The sequence below is a fragment of the Gobius niger genome (genome assembly GCF_951799975.1).
Source record: "Gobius niger genome assembly, chromosome: 21".
NCBI lineage: Eukaryota > Metazoa > Chordata > Actinopteri > Gobiiformes > Gobiidae > Gobius > Gobius niger.
The window spans coordinates 8,613,915-8,640,690 of NC_136872.1; the positions used below are offsets into that span (position 1 = coordinate 8,613,915).

At 44.1% G+C, this 26,776-nt stretch overlaps 1 protein-coding gene across 2 annotated transcripts; it reads right to left on the reverse strand.

Annotated features, from left to right (window-relative positions):
• Positions 1-5,369: 5,369 nt before the first annotated feature.
• On the reverse strand, positions 5,370-26,661 carry peli3 (pellino E3 ubiquitin protein ligase family member 3). Of its 2 annotated transcripts, none has more exons than XM_079579780.1 (7): positions 26,396-26,661; positions 15,143-15,340; positions 11,845-11,974; positions 10,527-10,628; positions 8,534-8,767; positions 6,906-7,103; positions 5,370-6,136 (listed from the first exon to the last, which is right to left on the reverse strand). In XM_079579780.1, the coding sequence occupies exons 2-7, from the start codon at positions 15,313-15,315 to the stop codon at positions 5,537-5,539; spliced, it is 1,437 nt and encodes a 478-aa protein (XP_079435906.1). In that variant the 5' UTR covers positions 15,316-15,340; positions 26,396-26,661; the 3' UTR covers positions 5,370-5,536. The 2 variants fall into 2 exon arrangements, with proteins under 2 accessions (XP_079435906.1, XP_079435907.1); XM_079579781.1 differs by having other exon boundaries at positions 5,371-6,136; positions 6,915-7,103; positions 26,396-26,660.
• Positions 26,662-26,776: the final 115 nt, after the last annotated feature.

The following is a 26,776-nucleotide window of genomic DNA, read 5'->3' on the forward strand; positions in this document are numbered from 1 at the left end:
ATTCGCGACCACAGCTAGCTAGCGCCCGAAAGCTCTTGGAATCGAGGCGGGCTCGGACTGACGCAACCGTACTTTAATCTCGTCACGATTTTGACACTAAATACTGTGTTTGGGACAGAGGCGGAAAAGAAAAAAAAAGAAAAAAACTCTGATATCCTCTGGTGATCTAGTAAAGGCCTGTAGGATTAGGTGGATGTTGTTGTTGCTTGTTTGCAGATGAAGCCGGGTGCAGACGTGGTGTCGATCGCGTCTTCTTGTCTGTTCCTCTCTTCAAATCGCGTTCATCTTGATGGCCCGGTCCCTTTGATTGCTGAAAAGCATTATTTTTGTTCTCTTCAATTAGTCAGGGTGATGAAAGCCAATGACTGCACAGAAGCACTTCCCCATGTAGATCATCCTCTTGACTTTGAGGCGGATGCTTCAAAACGCAGCGAAATGTGTGACTTTTCAGTTTTGGATCTTAAAATGGCGTCTTTTATGGTCTACTTCGGCCTCTATCACATCTAGAAACATGTTTTGTTGTTAAAAAGGTTTATGAGCTGACCTCAATTTAGCAAGTGGGTCATTTGTCCTGAAAAAAAGTTAGCAATTGACTCAGAGTTACTCATTTAAACAGTCAACTGTTTGCCGCTTTGTTTAGGTGTCCCACCAGAAAGGTCACCTCTTTTTCTGCGTTTCAAATGGCTGATGGCTACGAAAGTCCCTGGAAAACAAATCCTTTGTCAACCTGTAAACTCAAGGTAGTTAAACAACAATAGTTTGAAACCTTTTCTCTGTAACTTCTGTCTTTTGCAACATTGTCAAGGCTAAAAAAAAAAAAAAAAAAGCTTTAAAATCTTCCAGGCTGTAAACATTTAGTTCTTTTTGGCCCCTGTACAAACAAATGTTGGCACAGTGACAGTGTAACGAGAGGCAGGAATGAATGAATGAAGGGAGGGGGGGGGGAGGGGGTTCATGCGCGCCTTCTCGCCCCGGTGTTAGGTCTCAGCAGTATTTCCAGGGAACAGGAATGCGCAGAAACGAGCGTTCACTGGGCCCCATACCCGCCGTAAAGTCCACAAGCTTTTTGAGGAGCGGTCTTGGAATTCCAAAACGGGGAGAAACGCAGCACACAAGACATCCACCCTTATAGCCAGAAAACTACAAAAATGGCATCCCTGTAGTAAATAACCGCGACCTTTTTGAGACTTCTTTGTTAAACCTCGATGTAAACTTTTTGGGCTTGACCATCCGGGGTCTTCATAGCTTGTGGAACAGCAGTTTCAATGGGATGAGAGGAATGGTTTGAATATTTTACACTGCACATGAGCCAGAAAACCACGACTAGGCCTGTTTGTAAATGAGTCAATGTACAACTCTCGCGATATTTATGCAGTTAATTAAAACATTTACCTAACATTTGTAATTGACTCGGCCAATCTTTAGACGAAACTAATCTTTAGCATCCAACGTGTCCATTTCGATATTACCGCATCACGTGATCATTTTCACTATACTTATACGAAGCGCAACTAAGCTAATTTTCCGTAACTGTTCAGCCCTATTAGGATACCCTCTTTATGTGGTGCGTTTGTGGGAGGGGGGGCGTCTGGAGCGTCTGGGACTGACTGGTCGTGGGGTTTGTTGACCGGGTATGACCTCCCAATTCAATCCCCCCCCCCCCCCCTCCGTATAGCCCACCCCTCGCATCCCTTTAAAAAAAAAAAGTTCTCATTGCCTTATCTTTTGCAATAGGTATCAACTTTTAACGGCTCCCTCCGCACGGTCTCCGAGACGAGCCGCGCCGTTGCCTTCGCGTCCGCTTCGGTTTACACTAATTTATTTATAGCCTTGATTTTTTTGTTTTTTTTCTTCCTTGTGTGTCACGCTAAAACAGAATGCTAGTCCTAGGTCCTAGATAGAGGAAGAGGTCGTTTTTATGAAGCTAAACGTTTGCAGCGGGATTAGATGGAACATTCCTGAGCGCTTTGGACTCGTGTTGGTCTCCCAGCATTAACCAGTCTCACTGAAGTAGATGCAAAACAAGCAATGTAAAAAAAATAATAATAAAGCCACACACGCACATGTCCCACTATTTGAATTTCAGTTTTTTTTTACACGATTTGCAAGAGTAAAAAAAAATAAAGTTGTCACAAATCTACTAGTAGCCTGGAAATTCTATGTAGGACTTCTTTTTTCTTCCATCATGTCTGTACTTCTGTTTCATGCAGTTAGTTCTCATTACTGTACTGTGTTGTCTTGTAGTTCATTGAAGTGTAACGGGACACGGGGTTTGCTTTTGAATGTGATTCTTATGAAACTTGTTTTTATTTTGTATTCCTGTGTGCGCGGGTGTTGTCCATGTCATTTGCACATTGATTATTTTTTTTCCCCCCTTGCCGTAGTGGCTGCATAAGACGGTGTTGGTGTGTACGCACCGTCTTCTGTCAGACACAGCTTCTGTCTTTTCTTTCAGCTAGTTTTTTTTTTTTTTTTTTTCGCTGACTCCTTGCTGAGTTTGATCATGTTTTTCTGTACATATTATAAATATACTATATAATAAAACAATGAAACGGTCACCTTGATATCTGCGTTTGATTCTCATTTAAAGGGACTATACAGAGGTTAAAAATGTTAAAATTATGTATTTTCCTCCCCCTACATGTTCCAGCCATGTCCTAGGGGTGTAGAATGAGTCCAGACCTGTTCCCCACAACTGCCTGAAATCCGGCACTGTCACTAAAAAACGTGTTAATTCGGGTCTGAAATGTAGTCATGCACGAGCTTAATATAGCTGCAGTTACATGTAAGACCCGAGGTGGCAGTAATGAGTATAAAATGACCAACTTGCATCTTGTCCCTTTAAAGTTATTCATATTAAAAGGTCCTTTTCGCTATAAATTCAAGTAAGTGTGTATATTGTGTAGCCTAGCCTTGCCGTGCCTCACAGCAAGAAGGTCCTCATGTCTGCATAGGTTTCCTCCGGTTTCCCCTACCACTAAAATATGTACAATAGGTTCCCCTCTGGGGCCTGGACTCACTTGAAAAATACATTCTTAATCTCAGCAAGGTCAAATAAAAAAATATATATATCAGGGGTGACGGACTGGGGGGTGGGGGGGTCATACGATACTATTTACCCAGTGCCCAGCGTTTGGAGAGACCCTCAAAAATGTTCTTCAAATCCCAACATGCAGTAGGGCTGTCACAATAATTACTATATCGACTTATCGTTCAATAAATAACAGATAATCCCCCCTTTTTTTTCTTTGTAAAACTGATGTCTAACTGAAGTGAATTGAGTTTCATTATATTTCATGTTTATTACAGCTTGTGGGGTGTTTTAAGATAAGATTATGCACTGTCATTTTTTTGCCTGAGAGTTGACAGTATCCAGAATCGCTAGAGTCAATAATATCGTTTACCGCGATACTTTCCTGCCTCAATATATCGACCTTCAAATTTGTTATTGTGACAGGCCTCGGTAGGGGGTCCGCGAAGACTGTCTGTACCCGAGGGCCCAGGATTTCAAACTACGTCCCTGGTTAGCATAGCCTGAATCTGGCCCACAAAATGACACATTAATGAGGTTTGTCAATATCACAAGAGCAAATGATTCTTCACATTTGCTACATGATGATTGGAAAACATCACATAATAAGTCCATGGAGACATTTAACAGAAAAGAAGGCACTAAAGTAAAAGACCTGATGGGCCTGTTCACACAAAAGCTCGTCTCATTGGTCAAAGAGACTGTCCAGGGAGTTAAACTGGCGGCACGGTGGCACAGTGGTTAGCGCTCGTGCTTCACAGCTAGAAGGTCCCGGGTTCGATTCCTACCTGGACGGGGCCTTTCTGTGTGGAGTTTGCCTGTTCTCCCCATGTCTGCATAGGCTTCATCCGGGACACTCCTATCACGAAAAACATGTACAATAGGTTCCCCTCTGGGGCCAGGACACCCCTGAAAACGACAACAATAAACTCTGGAACTCTTTGCCTCCTGAGCTGAAACAGGACTTAGATCTGTGGGGCTTTTAAAAATGAATGAGCGTATTTTACAAAGAGATCAAGTCTGCAATCATTTTTAGTTTGCACTCAAATGCACTTCCTTTGTGTAATGTCAGATTTCATTAAAGTCACTGTAAATGTATTTTCTGTGCTTTCTGTGTGAGCCTTGGCTATAAATGTTGTGGTGTGGTCCATGTTTATTGTTCACGCAAGTCCCTATCACATAAATGAATGAATAAATAAAATAAATAAACTTATGCCATGGGGGATTCTGACTAGTTGCTCATATCAGCAAACTTTCAAAAATGAAGACAAACTAAAATAATTTCATGTTACTTGAGCAAGACGACGCGGTCATTACATTCGCTCTGAGGAGTTTTGATCACGACACATTCGTCCTGCAGAGGGCGCCAAAGCCAAGCGTGTGAATGTATCCACGTGGTCGTTGCTAATTCTACTAGTATTTTTTTTTCTTCCAGGAAATTAGCTCCACTTTCCACCTCTGTGTGTACATTTAGCCCAAGAGTTTGTTAAAAGTGAACAACCACAGGCCACGTGCAGTCAAAACACAACCTGGTACCTCGACCTGGAGACACCTGCCCTCCTCCTCCTGCGCGTGCCCTGGACGAAGTGACCCGCACTGACCCAGGGACGCTGCTGCTGCTGCTGTGAGGTAAAGCGTGCTACGTGTGCTAACCGCTCCGCCACAGTCCCATGGTCCTCCTGCTGCTCCTCCTGCTCCTCCAGCTGCTGCTGACCTTGGATTATTTTTAGCTCACGTGGCGCTGCACACTGGGAGCGAGGCCAGCGGGCACTAAACTCTCTCATGCACTACTGAGAGAGACTGTGCCGATCATCTGTTAGCAGAGATTTAGACACGCGGATTATTGAGTAATGAGGCTCATTAATAAAGACATTTGCAAGTTCAGTGGCTCGTGTTAAAAGTCACTCTGGATTGATTTCTTTCCCAGTCGGATAGCCTACATATGTCAGCGGTGTTAATTATTATGAGTCAGTGCTTTCCAATGGGCACTTTGCGTGTTTTTTGACATCATTAGGCTTCATTTATAACAATGTAAAGCTTTTGCACACTAATGATATTATCCTCATGGGCCTTTCCACCTCCAATGGACACACTTGCCACGCCCACAAACACACAGACACTTCCCAGGGTGCACTGGTGGAAGCTACGATCGAATGTCCCGGGGCCTGTTGGTCTATTTAGGGCCACACAATTAAACGCCATGAAATTGGTTAGTGGTTCCTATTAGCTAACCGTAAAAGCTGCTGCTATTTAAGTAACGTAATTTCCTTTGAAGCAACAGAAAGTCTGTTTTAAGGCTTTATCTCGTGTGAAACCTGTTCGTGCTGTAGGTTCGACTGCCAAGTACGAGGCCTGTTCATTTCAACACGTTTATTTACATTCTCTCCAAACACGTATAACTCATGTGAAGCCTTGGCGTCTACTATTGCATGTCACAGTCTGTGGCTTTTTTTCTCGGTCCGTTCCAGTTCAGTCCTGCTGGTCTGGTGGGGTGTGTCCGCTCTCTCAGTCGACGGGTCCCTGGAAGATGAGTTTGACATGGCCCTGCTCTCCGGTGAGCCAGGTGCCACAGAAGGGGCAGGCGGCGTGGAAGGCGTGGGTGCCATGGGGCAGGGGGATCTGGCTCCAGCCCATCACAGTCTTTTCCGAGCACACGTGGCCACAGGGGCAGAAGGCGTGGGTGGGGGGCCCCGCGTCCAGATACAGGCCTCCTTCGCAGCCCAGCCACAGAGGGACGTAAGGCCCCACCCTCCGGCACATGGGGCACTCCCTCTCCCCCGTGCTGGCCGGCGCCGTGCCCCCCGGGCCGGCCGGGCCCTTCTCTTTGCGGTAGCCCCAGTTGTGGTAGCCGTGCACGTGGCCGCAGTTCATGTAGACCCAGGGCTGCTTCTTGTCCACGATCTCGCGCTGGGCCAGGCTGGGGAAGGCCAGCGTGTTGAAGCCCACGGGGCACTGAGGCCGCGCCGCGTTGAGCTCCTGGCGAAGGGACTCCAGCTGTTTGAGTGTGGGGGTGTGACGCAGGCCCGCAGGAGTCCTCCACAGCAGGGTGGCCCCGCACAAATCGATCAGAGAGCCGTCCTGCAGAGTGTTGGACTCATTCTCAACCTGGAGAGCACACAAGGACAAGCAGTGCGTTAGATAACACGGACAGTCACTGTGTGAAAAAATGTGAAATCTGAGATCATAGCTTTCTGTGTTGAAATGTTTTCAGAGACAACAATGAACCCCTTCTACCTTTTCAACCATCTCCAAGCACCACAAGATGGCGCTGTGCATCAGAGGCTGCATCAACCCTCTCTGTGCTCTGTAGGTGTTTTTATTGTACATTGATCCAAATGAGAACATTAGTTTGATTGTTTTTTGTTTTGTTTATTACATATGAGAATTTGATGAGTAAATCCTTTTATCTTTTAGTTGCAGCATCACATAGTTACAAAGGCACACAGCAATATTACAGTGTGGACCCACAGAATAGTCTGACCGTAGTTCATTGCAAGTCGTATTCAGGGTCAAAATCAGGCATATTAAATGACAATTGTGGGAAGTGATAGTACAATAAATGAACAGCACACATGAGGTACTTCAGATGATGTTTTTTGTAATTAGATGAATCATTCCCAGGATAGAGCGGCCTTATGTACAGTATGGCTGCAGGGCAAATGTTTACCTCTTCTTTTGTCACATCTTGTGCCAATATTCAAAAAGAATATGAAATGGCATCGTCACAATAAATGCAACACCAGGGGAAAACTAGGTGAAGTTTGAGGCAATTTAATAAAGCTATTCTGCAGAGGTTGAGGGGTCAAAAGGTCACTCGGAGTTCACGTTGCCTGCTTGTATGTAGTGTTATGCTGACGAATGCTGTTCTTATTACTTTTCTCACCAGTTTGCCCCTCTGCTGGGCCGAGCGGGTCTCCCTCAGGGCAAAGACGTTCCCGCACACAGAGATCTCCCTCCACACGCCCGGCGACGGCTCGGACACGAACTCCCCCGCCGGGTGCATGACCAGGACCCCGTTGGTGGTCAGGCCGTCCATGAGCCCGTCCGAGGTCCTCCACTTGGCCGCGCGCTCCTGGTCCACATGGAGAGAGGTGAGGAGGAGGAGGAGAGAGTTAGGACTCAGGAGAGAGGGGGGGCTGCTGACAGAAAGAGCAAGCGTGGCTTTTCTCGGTCTCTATTTTTAGCCCAGTGCGGGATGACTACAGGACTAACGCACACTGATGCAGCAGAGGTGCTTATATAGGAACACAGTGTGGGTGATGAACTGAACTGGGCACTCGACACAGTGCAGAAACATTTGAAACACAAGTCACTGCTGACTGATTTAGGCCAGCCACTTTTGATCAAGGCTGAAAATACATATTCCACTTTTTCATAGTTCGAGGTGTCAGTGGCTATTCTGCTTAAAATAACAGGATGCTGAATGTTGTAGAGGCTGAAAGTTGAACGCATGTTCATCTTCTGTTCTTGATGTTGTGGTTCAAGGACAGGTGTGCTTTGTTCCATCAGGTTTCTAAACCTTGTACTTCTGCTCACTTTACATGTAAATGTATGGAAGTAATGCCCTACAGTTAATATGTGAGTTAATGGCCGACAGTCCCTCCGACTGTATGGTTATATGTGTCCCGTTATGTAACAGTTGGGCGCTCAGGCGTGTGTGCCGGCTGCTGTGCTGCCTGACATGATCTCTCTGACTGCTGGCCTGGTTTTGGGCTGTTCTGATGAATCTTGCATGTGATGAAGTCATGCTGCCATGAGGCTATTTTCTGGCTGCACATGGCCCTGTGCACCTGCGCCTCACGTTTTAGCCCGCCCCATCCTGCATCTGTGTGTGTCTGTGTCTCCTCATGAAGGTTAATGGTATATAATAACATAAGGTACTTATCCACCTCACAGCCACTCATTGTAATTACACGTGACGGTCATCAGTCTGAAGCTCACAGACTGTAGACTGTCTTTAATATGTGTTACATCCACTCTCTACTAAGCCTTAAATATAGAATATTCTTTTACAAATCTGCTGCTCCATCTTTGTGTGAACTCATTATTGTTACTGTTTGGTGTCTATAAGTACTTTTAGGTATTTTGTGTACAGACGTTGTCACTAAAATGTGAGAAAATGCTTTTTGAGAAAATTCAAGATTTCTTTTATTTGTCCCGAAGGAAATTTGTCTTGGACACGCAGGCTGCCACATAAAAATACAATAACAATGGGCTTTGATTTACTATTTCCCAAATGAATCTATGGAGAAACAGTGACTTGATGCAATATTCAAAAACCTTATTGTGAAACGTAGGTAATTATTGATCTGAGAGTTCTGCCTGCAGTGTCTCCCCTTAATCCAAATCCCATAGTTCACATTTGATTTGTCATTGCTAATGTTCCCACACTCTCATGAGCCCGGTCACATGCTCTGACACTTATGACATCACCCGTGGGCGTCCCTGCTGTCCCGCACGTGTTTCCATGGTGACCGGGTCACCAGTGAGGAGCGCACTCACCCCGAGGAAGATGTTCTTGGAGGAGTCGAATCCCGCGGCGTAGATGCGCGCCGTGTAGGGAGCGCTCCGCTCACACATGATCCGGCAGGCGTAGCGGGAGATGGTGCTCTGAGCCGATTGGCCACCGTTACCACCTTCCCCCGCGGCCCCGCCTCCTCCTCCTCCTTGGCCGCTCCCACTGCCCGCTGTGTCTGTCACCACAAAGTCGATCATGCTCTCGGTGGACCGGCCAATCTGTAGTGACAACAGGGCATTCGCGTTTAAATATAGACTCAGCCAAACACAATGGTGCTCGGAAACTGATGAATGACTTATTTCACTGAATAATAACTGGCAGCACACAAGAGTAAACACCGCTATTGTGTACGACCTTCTCGGTCATTATACTATAGACCCCCACACAATCCGTGCTAGAATGAAGATGCACAGCCGTCCCAGCGCCAAAAGCATCTGTATTTGAGTTTAATTTCATGTGAACTGGTTTACTATTAGACCTTTATGAAAGCTTAGCCCAGTCAATATTATTTCAATGACTCGATGTTTACTCTGGGACAATCTTATCAGACACATGAACCGGCTTTGATAGGGCTAAATCTGTCTAATATTAACACTGTCTGATCACAGATTGTGCTCAAATAAATAACTTGTCCGTCACTTTCCTTGTGGCTAAACCTTTTAGCACTGAGACCTGCCAGTTTGATGTAAGTTATTTTATACCTTTACCCATCGGAAAACGCGTCGTCTTCTTGGTTAGCGCCACATAAAAACACATTTTGAAGCCGAAAACATTGTGATAAAGAACCTAATCAAAAGCCGTTTGATCCCATTTGTCACCATAACCCTGAAGCATCATAATCCTTGTAAGTGCTTTTTCTTGTACTTTGCCATATCTTCCATTTAACGCATGAGCTGCAGTAAATCCGAAGCACAATAAACCTAATTCTCTTTCTTGAATAATAGCATTTATAGTGCCAGGCCTTCAGCGCCGTAAGAAGAAGGTGTAGTGACTAAACAAGGGGCTCATCGTCAATGCCCTTCTTCGCCGCGTTACACACTTGTTACTGAAGAAGCTTTGTGGACTTGTTGTCATTTCTGCGTGACTTGAGGGCACGTGTGGGAGTCCAGGAGGAGGAAGGTGCCGGCTGTTGTTTGCAGACAGCTCTGACTCACGCTCTCCTGTAGAGACTCCCGCGGTGTGGGGCTGGCTCACACTGTCCCCCCCCTTACCCTCAGTGCCACCCTCTGACGCAGCAGTCCCCTCAACAAGCTCTGCAAGCCAATTGAGCAACAGGGTAGTCGGGAATCGAGCTTCCAAAATCAGCAATTCACCATCGTCAAAAAGCAAAGGTTCAGCCCTTAATTTGGTCACTTATCCCTCGTCGTTGTGTGGTATATCTAAATACAGTTAATTCAAAGGGAGTTTAAAAATAAAACGGCAAAGCGGGGTCAAAAATACTAATTCCAGCAGCGCGGATTTGCTTTAAAGTGCGTGTTTTTAAAGCTGGAGGCATTGACAGTTTACTCAAAGCAAGAGAACCCAGTGGTTTGTTTTGAGGCCTATATCTATTTTAGGACGTCTGCAGTCTCTACTTGGCTCTAGATTGATCCTACATTCGGTTATTTTGACCACGGGGAAAGTGCCGAGATTGTTCTCCCTGGGGCGGCCCAGGTAGGTCACTTATTTGGTCTTCTTATCCGCATGCATCAACCATCCATTTCCCCACAAATGTTATGGTTTGGCCATAAAAAATGAACTTCTTTCTTCCAGCCTGTTCATAAACGTGCTCCTTCCTGACCTTGTTGTGCCACGTTTTTGTCTTTCACCTCACACCTGTTACTGGTACTGAATGTTGGGACAAGTTGTGTGATGTGGCGGGAAATGGGGGACTTGATAAATGAACCAACCAGAAGAGGGACAGGCATCGCGGTCACCCTACCTGTCTCTACCTAATCTTACATGAGCGTTTGCATAGCGTGTGCCGGGAACACCGACCTGAAACATGTCCGTGTTGGTGTCATGGGTGTACTCCACAATGACGGAGTGGCTTCGTGACAACGTGTAGGAGATGCTGTGCTGGCTTTTGTTGCTGAGTGCCTGCCAAGAGAGAGAGAGAAAACATGTAAAAATACATGCAGCAGGTCACGGGGCAAGGAGAAAGCAGACAGAGGACACAGCAGGCACGGACTCATTCATCTGCATCCACTGACAACGGCTTAGGGCTGTGTCAGAAATCACCGGCTACTTGTCCCTGTAGGGCACTTGTGAAGGGGCGACCATTTTGATTGCGTCAAGATGTGAAGTCGACTCCAACGTAGCGCACTCTGATGAAAACAACCAGTTATCAACCAGTAATAAATAACACATGAATTGGGAAGAAATGGTTTTCTAGGCTCTAAGAAAATCGTGATATTAATTATTTGGCGCATCACCCTCTAAAGACAAACTATTTTCGGATCATGACGTCCTTTTGTAACTTTACTGCCCCGGGCGGCACGGATTTGGTAAAACGCAAACTGGATCGGTGAACTACCTGGCTACATTCATCTGAAAGAAAGAAAGAAAGAAAGAAAGAAAGAAAGAAAGAAAGGGCCGGCCATTTCCAAATTCTTTCTCTGCTCGCCTCGCCAGATGGTGTGTTGCAAAGAACCATCTGGCAATGCTAGGGAAGCAAGTCAGGATAGCATTTTTTTTTTTTTTTTTTTTTACAATACGAAGCGATGTTTAGTAAAATGAAGGTGCTGCCAAACATACCAGTGATTCATTTGGTGAAATATGCTTTTGCGCGTCGGTGCCAGTAGCTGTTAAAGTGACACATTGTTACTGGGCAGACAGCAGTGATTAAATAAAGAGTGACAGGGAAACTAAAGATCTCACTAATTCTTTGCGTCCGGCTTTTACAGCTACTTTTGGACACTTAACGCTCCGTAATTTTTGTAGTATAACTTAAATACTTCATAATAATCTAGAAAATATACCTAGAATTGAAGATGCCATTAAAGACATTGTTGTTATAGCAAATGCCAGCAGAGGGCGCAAGCCTCCCTCTGCTGCGATCAGAGAGTTTAAAATTAAGCTAAATGATATATATCTACTTACTGGCAAACATACAATGAAGACAAATGTAACTATGGATTACTTTGCGTGACGTAAATCGGAGCCGAGGCATGCGTTTTGGTCTGAATTTGCTCTACTCTACATACAGTTTAATGTAGGTTAATGCACAACATGCTGCCTGTTTTAGTTTTTTGAAAATGGATCTGGCGGTACTGAAGTAAACCCTTAGAAGTAATGACATTTTCCCGAGGCCTACCTTGGACACCAGCGGCGTGGAGACATTGTGGATGACGTCGGGTTTGACGCCGTTGGCCTTGGGTCTCTTGTAAAGGGCCAGTCGACTTCTCCTGCGACCTTTGTCTCCATTGGACAGAGACCCATTGTGCCTGGAAAAAACATGAAGATCGCCCTTAACATAACCGAGTATTTTCACAACATTCCATACATTACATTTAGTGTTTGAGATCTGGTAAAAAGACATGAACTTGAACTCTTGAACTGTCTCATCTTTGAACATTCAATCTGTTTCTCGTCATAGTACGTTTAAATCGTGCTGAGCCTGTTCTCCAGGTCACAGCGGAGCCCAGATAGGATGGCGTTGTAAAAAAAAAAAAAAGAAAAAAAAGCCTTCTGGCCGGTGCCCCTCCCCCACTCGTCCTGTAATCATATGAAGCCCCCCTCATCACTCAGCCCGGTGGATCAATAGGAGAATCTGTGTGGGACGCTGCATCCACTCTGCTCTCAAGTCAGGTCTACATTTCCCTTCGCTGGTTTAGCCACACGCTCAGTTATTACTGTTTAGGCAAAATGTGGACCTGTTCTGTCTCTTATTCCCGTCTCCAGATCTGGAGCTGCGTTTCGGTCAGGACTACCTCGCTGGAAGTTTATCCATTTGAACACAGGAATCGTGAAGCCTTATAAGAGCTAAACAACGCAATACATTTAATCGACATGCAAGAGAGCACCTACATTGCCATACAAGTTTATTTTTAGTTATTTTCATTTTCTTCAGCCAATCTTTTTACGTGGCTGGAGCTGGCCACAACAACAAAAAGTTTGAGGCGGGAAGAAAATCAATGACGATCTAGTTAATCTCACATACCAATTTCAACAAAGAAAGCAGCACGTCCCTACCGGGCTCCCATAGCTATTCATATTGTTTGTCAGTGACATAAATGACACAACATTATCCAGTGAAATTCCAATGTTGTTTGTTGAATTCTTCTGTGAACGTGCCCTTTGTCCGGCGCTTTCCTAATTTGGCTCGAACGGCTTCTCGAAGGCAGTGTGATCGTGACGCGCTTTGACAAAACTACATTTGTTTATATGTTTATATCTCGCAGTTCAGTCAAATTAGTTATTTAAGCTGCCACACATGACTATAGTAAAATCCCCGACTTGGTGACTTCGTGTTTCATTTTCCGACTGTATCAACACCAAGTCCCTGTTTAGTGCAGGTGACGGACACTACAGCCATTCTCTATGCAAATACGTGGAGAGACCTGTTCCTGAGTGAACCAAATGAAGTGGTGCGGATGATGTGCAAAATACAAGTCAAATGAGTCTGTTTGGCTCGCGATGTGCTAAAGCAGGGGTAGGCAACGTCAGGCCCGGGGGCCAAATCCGGCCCTCCAGCACAGAGATGATGATTTTGAGAAACCTTATTACACAAATCAGAGAGTACTTTTAACACTATTAGAGTTAAATGGGAGAAATAAAGGTAGAAATACTGTCAATACACCCAATGAGCTCATGTATTATGTACAACACTGGAAAAAGAATAATCATTTTAAGGAACAAATGACATGAATCTACTTGAATTAAGAGATTAAATCTAAGGTCTGGTCTGGTCTGAGACGAGATAGAACCTCTAGTAGTCGTTATTCTCTTAATTCAGATAATTTTCTGTCATTTCACATGATTTCAAGTGGGTTTTATTCTTGTTCCATTGGCGCTATAGGATTTGTATCTTGGATTAGTTCAAAACCGACTCAAATTCAACATAGAAGAAGAAGATGCACTCACTTTTTTCTGTTTTTCAACATAGAAGAACTTTAAGCAATTTTAAGTCATTTATCTCATTTAAGATGGTCACTTTTCCAGTGTTGTGCTTTACTTTGGGCTAATAATCAGCGGCTTCGGCCCTCGGTCTGTTTAGAATAAAGAAAATCAGCCCTCCGCCAAGAAAACTTGCCTACCCCTGTGCTGAAGTATGTTAGCTAAAGGCTAGCGCTGAGTTCAATTGTAGCTTATAAGCATTATTGCGAAACACCTAAGCTTTGATATTTGACACAATCATTTGAAATCATGTCAATGTGGGGAAAAGAAGATAAGGAATGAGAGACCGGGCTGGTCGGATTTGAATTGGCCTCTGGAGGCAGCAGCAGGAGTGACACGTGATAAAACGGTGAATACATGCTGTCACTTTTCGTTAAAGGCATACTTACAAATCAGTGGTGGTGTGAAGAATACACTTTTGCCACAGAACTGCTCGGAACAGGTTTGGTCATGGCTCATGTTCTACCTATTACCCAAAGAGTTGTCGTCTGTACTGGGTAGTGGAAGTTTGTAGTGGAAGTTTATCCCCTTTTCGAAAGAGTTGTTGAACCACTATTTCATGAAGCTTTTGATATGAACCATCCACTACACTTCACAAGCCAGTACCAAATAAGAAGCTACCAAATTGACTCTGTGCATAACTTCAAATCAAAACAACGCCGCCCAAGAAGCGACTTCCTGTTTTGATCCAGCACGCCAAAATAAAAGCACACAACTCGTCTCATTGATTAGTTCAGCAGGTACTTGCAAATTACAAGAATAGAATGAAATTGTTGTGTCTAATAATAGTTAGGCAGAAAAGAAAGTTGAACTAATGAATTGCTGAACGAATAAATAAGATAGTGCTTTTATTTTGGTGTGCTGGATTGAAACAGGAAGTCACTTATTGGGCAGTCAATTTTACTAAAGCTGTGTGCATGAATCAAAATACTACTTTACAACAGGGTCAAGAGCTCCAAAAAGTCAATATCACTTTATGTCCCCATGTCCCCTAGAAATAGTACAATCTGTCCCATGTCTCTTCAGTAAAGGCTCTTTTATTCTCTTCCTATTGTCAGTGTATTTCTATTGTCAAGTGGCTGAAAATGTTCCAGAAAATGCGCTCTTTACTTCTGAGCGCATTTTAGCAAAAGTATAGACTGGGGGAACAGCCTCTCTCAAATAAATCTCATCTTTTCATTGTTAGAGCCCTGTGCCCAGAAGAAGGAACATTCAGTGCTGTGCTTTCTCTCAAATATCCCCAAGTGGTGTTTGTGTGTATCAATTGCTGAAGAACATCGAGCATTGCTTCTAGTGCTATTTATTACAGTGGACACTTAGATCTCACTCTCAGGCTCCTCTCACGGCTTGTTATTTTGTCTGCCGTCATTTAACCTTCCTGGTAACCATTCCGAAACCATTAAGGGAGCGACGATACTGGCAATTTTACAAAAGGGGAAAAATCTCATTTGTTCCCATATTGCACCAGATTCCCTTTTTGTCCAGCCTCGACTTACCCTAGTACGATGAGCTCGCCGTACTTGACGGGCTCCTTGTCCTCAGAGAAGACTCCGTCGTGGGGCTGCGAGCTGCACCCCAGAGGAGGCGAGGGCTGGGCCTTGTTGCAGGACGGACGCAGCTCCAGTGATGGGGGGGGACACAGCGCCTCTGAGCTCCCCTCCAAAACCATGCCCACCGGCCACGACTGAGGCTCGCTGTCAGGGGGGGAACACAGACACTTTGTTAATGTGTAAGTCCATGAATGCAGAACAGTGTTTTCTATCATGAACCATTTCACATTTCAAATCGTCGTCTTTTATTGGCTTTTGTTGGTTGCCGATTGAGAGCATTGGAGATGTGCGTGCGCCTGTTAACTTGGAGGAACTCTGTGGGGCCAGCTCAATTAGATAGAGAAAGTAGAAATGTGACTCCGTGAGCGCTGTGCGGCCTCGGTTACAAGTGCTCTTTACACTTCCGAGCGGCTGCTGTTGTCTAATAACATTGCAATTGCACGAAAGAGAAAGGAAAGCATGATACAGTCAAAGTGCGTGCACGGGCGACTTGTCTTTAGTCAATGATATCGACTTGGCTGATATTTCAGACGTCAGAGTCTGTTTGGTAATTGCCAGTGGACCCCTCGACCCGCGCGAAGCCCCCACAAACGTGTGTGACTGCGGTAACGGGTCAGTGATGGTGGTGTGGGAGGGGTGCGGTGCGCTCTCCTGGCAGTTGTCATCGTTTTTATGGGACGGAGTGCTGCGTGTTTGCTGACCGTGGCCTTTAGAAGCAGGGGCTGTTTCAGTAGGATTGGAGGGGTAAGTGATCCAGTCTTTTCCACACACACACACACACACACACACACACACACACACACACACACACACACACACACACATAGATGAACAGACAGCTGAAGCTACCACTGGTATTGAATTACGTCTGACAATAACAGCAAAACAATTCTTGCATTTTTATTACCTACAGGCCATTTTGCACAAACTTTCAATTTGACATTATTTCGTTTTGTCTTATGTAACCACAGCCTATTGGTGTTAAATGTGCTCTGCTACCGGACAGTCTCCTCCATGTGCTGCTACACTTAACAATCAGATAACAGCCTATTGACTAACTGTCCATTGTGTCAGCTCTTGAAACTAAATGAACCTCAGGAGACGGGGCCGCCTTTTGAAAGCACTCAATATCACTGTAGACAACGCGGGCCAGATCTAATTCCACGCAGTAATGACTGAAGACATACGCGCCGGGAACCCTTTCGCAACCCAGGATTACTCATCACAACAATATTTTCCGACAAAGTGCCGTTTCTAACACCGCAAACTGCTCCTGAGCCAGTCTTAATGCTGAGGCCTATTATTAATCTCAGTGGGCGGGACCACCTACACTGTGAAGAGCGCTAACAACAAGGCTCTTAGCTTTGTTCTGTGTTTAAGCCGATTAGATAATCATCCGGGGATCGACAGTGTAAGAATACACCAAATACACTCCCATATTGGACTCGCAGGGTTCCCACTCGTGTGAATGGGCACATTTTCACAACATCGTCATCGATCATTCCAGCCACTTTTCCTTTGAGATCTTACCATTATATGAAGTGGTACAGGACCTCCCAAAAGAGCATAGTAGTACAATCAAACTTCATTCAGAAATCCTGGCGATAAAATGACACCAAGCTTTGTTAAAGTAGCTAAAATGCCCACTAATACCACTGAGTCTAGTCTAGTTAACATTGAGGTAACAAATACATTTTATTGATTTATTTCCTTTATTTCAACAGAACTCACAACTTTGTTCTCCAATATTCACAGATACTGACAATAGCCATTACTTCCATCTTTGATTTGTCACTTCCAACGACTTCCAACTTCTCCAGGGCTTTCCAACATGGCCGCCCCGTCCTCCATATCCCCGGAGCATATGGAGAAAACCCCCTTCGTAATATCATATAGGGTACGAGTCAAGTGCAGGGCTATAATTAGATGTGATGGAGTTCGGTGCGTGCCGTGGAGCATGATGGGAACACCTCTCCATAATCACATGATGGATGGTGGCTGGCGGGGGGACATTTCATTACAGTGGATGCAGAGGTGGAGGCCAGACTAGGCTCGGGGGACGTACAGACGGGATATGGAGGGAGAGCACGCTGCATTATACATAAGAGGAGCGCGTTTACAGATCACACGGCGAGGAGAATTACAGTCGGATTGGAATTAGGCCTATGTTACGTTGAAGCCAGATGTGAAAATGCTCAAATTACTCCACCACTACTTTACCAAATGCTGGCTTATGTATTTTCTACCAAATAATGATACGGAGACACGGAGAACAAAGTGGTTCAATGGCCCAAATCTGCACATAACAGGGAATGCTAACCATAATGCTAACGCTAGCTTTGAGTGCCATTTTTTCCACTTCTTCTGGACAATGTTTTGTGTCAAAACATCCACATGGACCTGATGTTGACTTGATTTTGTTAGCATGTGTGCTATATGTTTATATTCCGTGAGAACGCGTCTAAAAAGAGTGAAGAAAAAAACAAAACAGACATCCTTCCTCCACGTTAGGCCACGCCCCCTAGTATAGATAGACGTTGCCATCTATATCTATTTGTTATTTCTCTACAAAAAAAGCCAGTCGTCATTGTGCAACAGTGGCTCAGTGGTTCCAGTGTTTGTCTACGAATCACTCATTGTCATTGTGTCCTTGAGCAAGACACTTCACCCGCTGCGAAAAGCCTGTCAAGATTGTAAAAAGCCGAAGTCCCAGTCATCACTGTTATTTTTAGGGCTGCAGAATATATCAGCAAATATCAATCACAACATTAGTTGACACATTATCCATGTCGTAAAAATCACTGAGGTCCTCTTTCTGACACATTTTCTGGCAAACACAAACTAAAACATAACCCCACATCACTTAAAACTGTGCGAAAGTTCAGTTAGTATCATTGTTTGGATTTTAGCTTTGTTTTTGCTGTTTTTGAGTCACAATTTGCTGAAAATTGCTAAATATTTTGCTGTAAATTTAACTTTATAGTGTTGAAATAATGTAGAGGGCCCAACCGATGTGGATTTTAGGGGTCCGATACTGATTTAAAGGGGGTTAGCCTGTATATATATATGTATATTTAAAGTCATTTAATTGGACGTTATTAATTTTTTTTTCTCTCAAATGGCCGCTAGCTAAACATTTATTGATATAGTAAAGGTTTCAATCATATAAATATATAGAAACATATCTAACAGAGGCCGATACTGTTTTTTTTCTAAGGCCGATACCGATAAACTTATTGGGGATTTTGATTGACCGATAATGATATGTGCCACAGATATTGTTGAACGAAGCTTGTTTGAAAGACAAAAATCAGTAGATTCCAAAACACAAAACGGTAAGTCTCTACCTCTTATTGTTTCGAAATTACAACACAAAGGTCTACAACATAAAATATATAAAATAGGTACAAACTTGTGACCAATTTTCAGCACGATTTTTCTCTGCTCCCCTGAGGCCTAGGAAATTATGGGACGGCTCAATTTAAAGCTCTGACAGAGCCCTTTCCGGATAATTTTCATCACTTTCGGGTTCGTAGATATCGACATTTTATCGGTCGATATCGGCCAATAGCCCATAAAATACTATAATATATTGGGCCCTTATCACAATATTGTTTTTTTTCATCTCTTGCAAGCCCTTGATTTTCCTGTGGAGACAACAACACAACCTAGACCTTAAACCCTCGGAGAAACTTTACTTTTATTTACTCCCACATCAGCAGAGCGTCTTAAGGGGCCGGCGAGGAAGAGGAACATCCATCCATATACTGTACACTGGTGTGTTTGCGAGTTGGTGGGAGGGCGCATGTGCGGAAGTGTCCCGCGTTGGCAGGGTGATGGATGGCCTTTTCCGTGCCATGCGTTTTCTAATCAACCCACGGACACATCCTGGAGAGGGGGAAGCGGCACGGGAGGGCGGGCGGGAGGGACAACACGCATCATGTGACCGAGGAAGACAAAGGAAACGGAATAATAGATAAAGAGAGGGTGGTGGAGTAGCACAGTGGGTTACACAACAGAGCAACATCCAGCAGCAGCAGCAGCAGCAGCAGCACTGAGGGGACCACGCGCTGCAGCATGGCACCACACACTACGCAGCCTTTTATTTAGAGATGATGATGTCAATTCAGCTAAGAGGTTATTGCACTGTATGAGAGAGTGGGGAAATACTCACATTGGTTTTTAGCTACACACAAGTTGCAAAAGGTTAAAAAAAAAGGGGCAATTCTCACCTAGCTTTGAAGTTTTAAAGTGCAAATGTTTTATTACATGGAGAGGTGAAATAGTATTTTAAAGGGAACTCAACTTTTTGGCGCTTTTTACCTTATTATTTCATTCAGTCTCTCGTCAAAAGTATATATAGTATTTAATGTCTGTCACTCAAGTTTGAGAAATCCTCCGATCGTGTCTTTGGCAGCAGAACATATGCCGATTTGGACTTAATGCGTTTTATTGCGTAATAAGTAACTAAAACCCAGACGCGCCCTGCACATTTTTTAAGTCCATAATCCAGCGGTTTTGAACATTGTACACTGTGATGTCATCGATTTATCATCCATACATCCTTTATTGTAAAAAGCATCAATGCTGAGGTAAATGTTTAGCAGCCGCAGTGAAGCATATGTCCACTTTAAATATGGTTATGTGGTTAACCCGGGAAATGATGTAGGCTATATATTTGCTCTTGATATTCAGTCGTTTTAGATGCATGGTGCCGGAAACAGTATAAGCAAACTTCCACCTGTTGAGATGAGGGTTTTTACACTAACGCAGCAGTGATAGTAGATATAGATACAGATAGTTTGTTTCGTAAGAATTTCTAGGTGTTTACCGCGTTATTTCGATACAAAGGACGGCTAAAATGGATTCAAACGACACATTTCATCTCCCCAGTGCAAGCGGAAATGCTACAGTTCACCTGCTTTCAGAAACTACCCCATCACGACTGTTCGGTTGTTTGGTCTCTCTGTGAGCTTATTTTGCGGCCTCTTTTTGGATTAGCTGAGATTTCATGAATAATGCATTGCTAATAACATCATATGGCAGCCGGAGCAAAACATAAGTCACATGGTGTCGCTTTACTCCCATGTGACCCAGCTGCAATGATGTCACTGTATTCTCGACACACTCAACGCTGTGCAAAGGATGATACTATTCAGCGTGTGTTTTAGTTCTGGTGTATTTCCATGAAATAGTGCATAAGAGTGGCTTCAGACCACGCAGCTCGCTCATGCCCACTCCAGAGGGTGGGTGTGGGAGGACTCTTCCAGAAACAAATGATATGAATGGCTAAAAATATCTCAGCGGAGGTTAATAATGGACTGAATTATAGCCTCTTGACACCTTCAACCTGTTTGAAAAAGGCCCGGCTCAAAGCGAAGTCCAAAAATAGGCTTGATTTTAATTAATTTTTCTATTCTTTACTGCATACTCTTTTCTACTCTTACATTTATATACTTTTTTTTTTTTTTTTTCCCATTAGCACTGCCTTCGTACACTTGTTTTTACCAATTGCATGACCTATATATGCCCTGCCAAATCCAAACCTGGATTAAAAACGAGGACAAAAAGACTAACAAGCAAGTATGTGTAATACAGAGCTGAACCAGATCCAAACCAGGTCTAAACTAGTTCTAGGACTAAATAAGGACTAAAGACTTAATTCATCTAAGCCAGGTTCAATTGTCATCATGTTTTTCAATTTTATCTGACAAATCAAGCAAATCATTTAAAATGTTTTCCCCACTTTCAGACACATGTGGATGGGTCCAGCCGTTACAGCGAGGTGGAAAATTGAGCATTTTAAAGTGCAGATGACAGGTTTTACTTATTTAGATCAGTATTTTGCAACCTTTTTTGAGCCAAGGCACATTTTTTTCATTTAAAAAATCACGAGGCACACCACCAGCAGAAAATGTTCTCATCAAAGTGTATTGAATAGGATCGCCGTATAGTCTCACTAGCCACAATGCATCACTAATTCTCTTGTCTCAAAGAAATTAACTACCTGATATGGAAGAGTATTATATGGTTACTCTGCCGATCACTAGACAGCATAGACACTCGAAAAGGGTACATTATTTGTGGATAATAATGCATTTGCAGTTGAAAAACACTGATTTAGATGGATAACATCTGTTGTCAGTAAGAATCATCATTTTATTTAAGTGAAGCAGCAATTTTAATGGAGAAATGTTGGGCAGTTTCTAAGCTACAAACAGGAAGTGGTACGGTAAAGTTTCTCTTCTCCCATTGACATAACATGGTTGGCACGGCAACAGTTTCAAATGGTTTGCCTCTATCTATGTCACTTCCTGTTAGTGTCCAATAAGGAAGTGAAGCTAATAAACATCACTAAAAATGGTCAAACTAAGGAGAGCTGGGTCAAATGTTTAGTTAACACAATTATATTTAAGATTTTGCTCTGTGTCATATGCACTTTAACGGCCCACCAGCTCTATCTGTAATTATAGGCCGTTTATAATGTTGTAATGACATGTTAATGCGACCTTACCACAGACCAAAACGTTCACAAATGTTCAAAAGCAGCACCTGTAGAAAGGATCTGCTGCTGTTGAAGGTCTCAACACTTTTGCCACTAGATGATTTTACTTGATTCGTATATTTTGCGGTTTTTATTTTTAACATATTGAACAGTATGGTTTTTAATTGGAGTTTCGGGCCAGCACAAATGTGGTTCAAAGAGGAAAACGTTCAGATCTTAAAGCACGGTGTGACGGTGCAAATTAAAAATGCACGCTCTTTAAGTGAGATTGTATGTTTAGCTAATAGCTGTATTTTCATCTTCAGAGCGTGAGCCTGCGTCCGCTGCACATTATGTAATCGGAGTTTACGCAGATGAGTGGTCCTCCCCCGGCTTTCCTCTTCCTCCTCTGCCTCAACCTTCAGCTGTCAATCCGAGCCACTTTGTTTACTCTCGCAACATTTTACCGCAATTTATGGCATGAATATGTGAACTCCCATGCGGCTTGCGCTCTATAAATAAGTAGCCGAATGCAAAGTAGCCAAAGGAAGTCAGTTTGGGGTTTGAAATGCAATTGTCGAAATGATGCTATAGCCGACCAAAAGGCCCGTGTGGATTCTTGCACTGGGCTACGTCCGGCAACAGGGGGACATGAAGATAAATGCCCAGAGGTCTTATGGGACCCTATATCACGCTGTTATGTAACGCCATGAGACAAGCCTGACCCTGCAGTGGAATCACTCTCACCTCTGTCCTGTCTGTCCAAGGAGCGGCCGTAATGCCCTCATCAAAAAACATGGGAATTAGTGACTCTCTGAAGGTCAACATCAGCAACAGGGATAAAAATGTGCACACTCCAGATCCAGGCACTGGTTTTACCACAGACTCACACTGTGGGTCTGGGTACTATTGTCACTGTGACATTTCTGCTTTAACTTTTGTCTCAAATCTGCATGAATGTGTACTTTTAAGGTAATATTGCAGAGTAATCAGTATAGTACTTCAATGTCAAGGTCAACAGATATATGGGCTGGCTGATATTTGGGTATTTTACAGCCGATCTATTGCTGAATGATAGAAACTTGGAAAGAGCTCAGTCAGAGCTTTAAAATGAGCCCTCCCACAACTTCCCCGACTCTGGGAAACTGCACTTTTGCTTATCATTTTGGAGCCATAAGAGATAGAGATTTGTGTGGTTTTTTTTTGCTCCCTCTAAAGAACCTCCTAAACATGAATGTCTTGAATAAATCATTCCTATGCCCTTTATAAAGCGCCCCAAGCTGTCACAGATTCACACTGACATGTTTTACAGTTTAGAAGCATCATACACGGGATTATAGAAAAAACATTTGGAGAAATGCCTTGTATTGATGAGGGGAGAGTGTGGCCGCTGCGCAAAGCCTTCTCCAGCACGTCCCAAAGATTTTCAATGGGGTTAAGATCTGGACGCTGTGGATGCTCCCTGAACCACTGTTTCATGGTGTGAGCCTGAAGAATCCTGGCATTGTCATCTTGGAATACGCCCGTGCCATCAGGGAAGAAGAAATCCACTGATGGAATAACCCGGTCATTCAGGATGTTCAGCCGATCTCATTCTTTGGGCTCATTGTGTTGCTGATTTAGTACAATTATACTACAAAAATCAGACTCACACCTTTTTGGTCTTTGAACATTTGGGTTGGATATTACTTATTTTATTATAGTCGCTTTTAGACTCATTTTGCAGAAATCGTGGAATGAATTTTACTGACCTGGATAGCAGTATTGTTTAATGCCGTAGATACTTTTCAAGCTAAATAACCCATCAAAAGAGTTTTAAGCCAGTATTTGTAGATACTGACTAAACTAAAAATAAACACATTGAGATGGGGAGTCTCAATCTGGGCCAGGTCCCACTAAGCAAAAGACCGCTTCATCATTCCAAGCAGTCAGGAAGCTGAACTTTCCCCTTCCATCCCTCTGCTGCCCCATATATTTTTGATATTGCTCCATTTCATTGTTTATTTGACACCAAAGGTTTGAGAGTAACACAATGACCATTTTCTTTATGTTTAACAGGTGGTAAAATTGACAATAAATGTAATCTCTCCATATTACCTCCAAATCCCAATCTCAATCTTTGCATAATATTATATAATCCGCAAATATATATCATCTAATGAAATCTGGTCTGAAATAAGCCCGTGGTCTTAATACGGTTATGTAAGTGACGGCGCAGAGATGTGGCCTGTTCCCTGCGTTTGCAAACGCACTGGAATGTTTCTAAATTTATCAGGAATAACTTGGGGAACAGGTTTGCAGTGACAGGCGGCTCGGACTGTGAATGTGTCCCATTCAGAGCGGTAAGTGGGATTTTAAAGCCGCTCTATGTAAACGGGTCTATAGTGAACAAAAGCCTCTCAGAGCTGGAGGTGTCACTTTCCTCTGGCTCTGCACATGCCAGCTCGCACCACTCCCGCTCCACAAGTGGACAGCTTTTCTGTTTTTCCTTAAGTTAACCAACATTATGGTAGAGAGTTATTTTATATTTTGGCCCGTTCATGGAACTGTATATTGAGATGTCTGTAAGCTCTTGTTGCCTTCTCTGTCAACAACACACATATTTACCGGACAAAGAAAACTCCCTCATACTACACCATGGCATTGCTCTATTTCCAATTCTCATCAAAGTACTCAATATATCATTATTTGTTAATGAAATGGTACTGTTTTATTAGGGCTGGGACAATCCGATACGTATCACGATACTCAAAGGCCGATCCGATATGTATTGCGATACAGTAAGTAATTAATATAAGTGACATGTTTACCTTAAAATGTGTTCAGATTGAAAAGTGCATCAACACAAAATGTAACAAAGTGCTGTGTGACTGTTACTGGAAAACAATGGAGTGTATGATAAAAATATTGGAAGTATTGCGATACTTGGTATTGCAGCACAAAGTATTGCGATCCGATATTTTGTTCCCAGCCCTATGTTTTATGGTCAACGCTATCTATTGGTAAGGGCAACATAATCAATCACATTCAAAGAGTGGTGCGCACTGAATGGGTGCTGCTGCCGGGATGCTCTCTCATCGAATGCAATTTCTCCATCTGTGAGATCAATAAAGTATCATCTATCTATCTATCCTAACGACTTTGATTAGTTTCAATTCCTCTGCCAACAACTAATTATGCCGCCTCCACGGGATCTACACTAATGTTTCCAAGTCCATGTGATTCTTGCAGTTTAGCTACTTCTCCCAAATATGAACACCCACTGCAAATGTAAAGCTCCCCTCAGCTATACTCCTGGACTCTTGTGTCAGGAGTGAACCCTCGTGAGGGGGCAGGCCAGGGTGAGGGGTGTGCTGTGAGGCGAGGGAAGTGCGGCGCTCGTGCTTCTGCGGGTCAAGCTCGCTGTTTCGAAGGTGGCACATCTGGCGGTGCAATGTGGGTATGCAACCATTCCGGTCCGGCAAAATGGGAATAGTAGAGGGCGGCTTTAATCAGTACTTGACCAAAAAATACACATAATTGCACAGCCCTATTTGTATCTAAGGTATAATGCCTTTTATGTCAACCTGCTTCTTTGGGTTATCTCCAATGTAAGCAGCTATAACATTCATATATTATATTGTTGGATATTTAGATCTCCCTATACTTCAATTTGAATTTACGTTAACATCTGCTTCAGTTTAACGCTTACATCTGTTAAACTGAAGTTATAGCTTACCACCGGCAAGAATGGAGGGAAAGTATTGTCCCATGTAAAGCACTTGACCATGTCTGTGAAAGGCCTATACAAATAAAGTCCTTCCTTCCTGTTCCTGTTTAGAGACTGAGTGAATGTAGATTTATAAACCACTGCATACAGGCCTACAGTGTGTCTCCAAACTTGAAACTAAACAGAATTCTTTCTATTACACCCCCCGCATTTGTTGGCATCCCCCTGGAACCACCTGCCGTATTGATATTCCTCAGCAGAATCATCATAACTGAGCCTGTCCCCATCACATTACTCAGCACTCCACACAGCACAGCACCCTACGGGCATCGCCACATCTTGCACCCATTGAACCAGAGACGTCCCCCAGAATCTCCAGTCTCCAGTGCGCACGTCGGAACCGTCTCGAAACCCCCCCGTTAACCCCGGTGCTAATGCGCCAGAAAGGCTCGGTTGCCGCTTTCAAACATGGCCTCGGCGTATAGTGGCTCCTTCACCCCGAGTACGAGGATTGCAGCGGATTGCGTTTTCCCAGGACCACGCTGTTCTCAATGACGCGCTCTACCCCCCCTCCTTTATCCAGACGTGATGCTGCTGTAGTAACACGAGCGCATCTAGCCATGAGGAGGCTCCATTTGAAAAATCCCCAAAGGCCTCGTAGTGTGGTGTTTTTTTTCTTTCTTTTTTTCTTTTGCTTTTACGCATACGCCGTGGGCTAATACACGGGGGGATTCCTCCGCACATCAACATACAGTATGGCACACACGCCCTCCCTCCGTACGCAGCTGTGCCATACACTGATGTAAATAATGTACCAGCTCAGCGAGTGTGGCAACCCAAAAACGCGCCCTTTTACGCAGCTGCCATTACTTTTTCACGTCACCCACACCGTGCCTTTTGTCTCCTGCGCGCATCAAAACAATCGCTCAATCAAAGGACCCCCGTTACGCATCCATCACCCACGTCCACCCCCCCCAGAAGAGCACAATAAAAACAGGCCCCTTACCCACTGATGGTTGCTCCGATGCGATGCCTCCTCCTCCCGGTGGGTGTGTGAGGGGGGAGAAAAGGGGTGCGCGGGGTGTGGGTGTCAGTCCCCGTACGGCCTGGGAAGCCTCGAGAAGAAGACCAGAGAGAAGAAGACGCCGAGTGTGGAGGAAACAGACGGAGCAGCGGCCGCGCAGGATAACATCGCCTCTCTTTCCCCTCCGCGCGCTCACGTCACGAACACACGGCTCTCCGGACTGAGACGGTGCACAAACGGAGGAGAGAGCTGGCAGACACCGCGATGACACGCCCCTCTCAGGCCCCCCCTCCCTCCTCCCCTCCCTCATCCTCCCCTCATCTCCACAAATCACTACTGCGCCGCTCGGCTCCAGGTAAACAC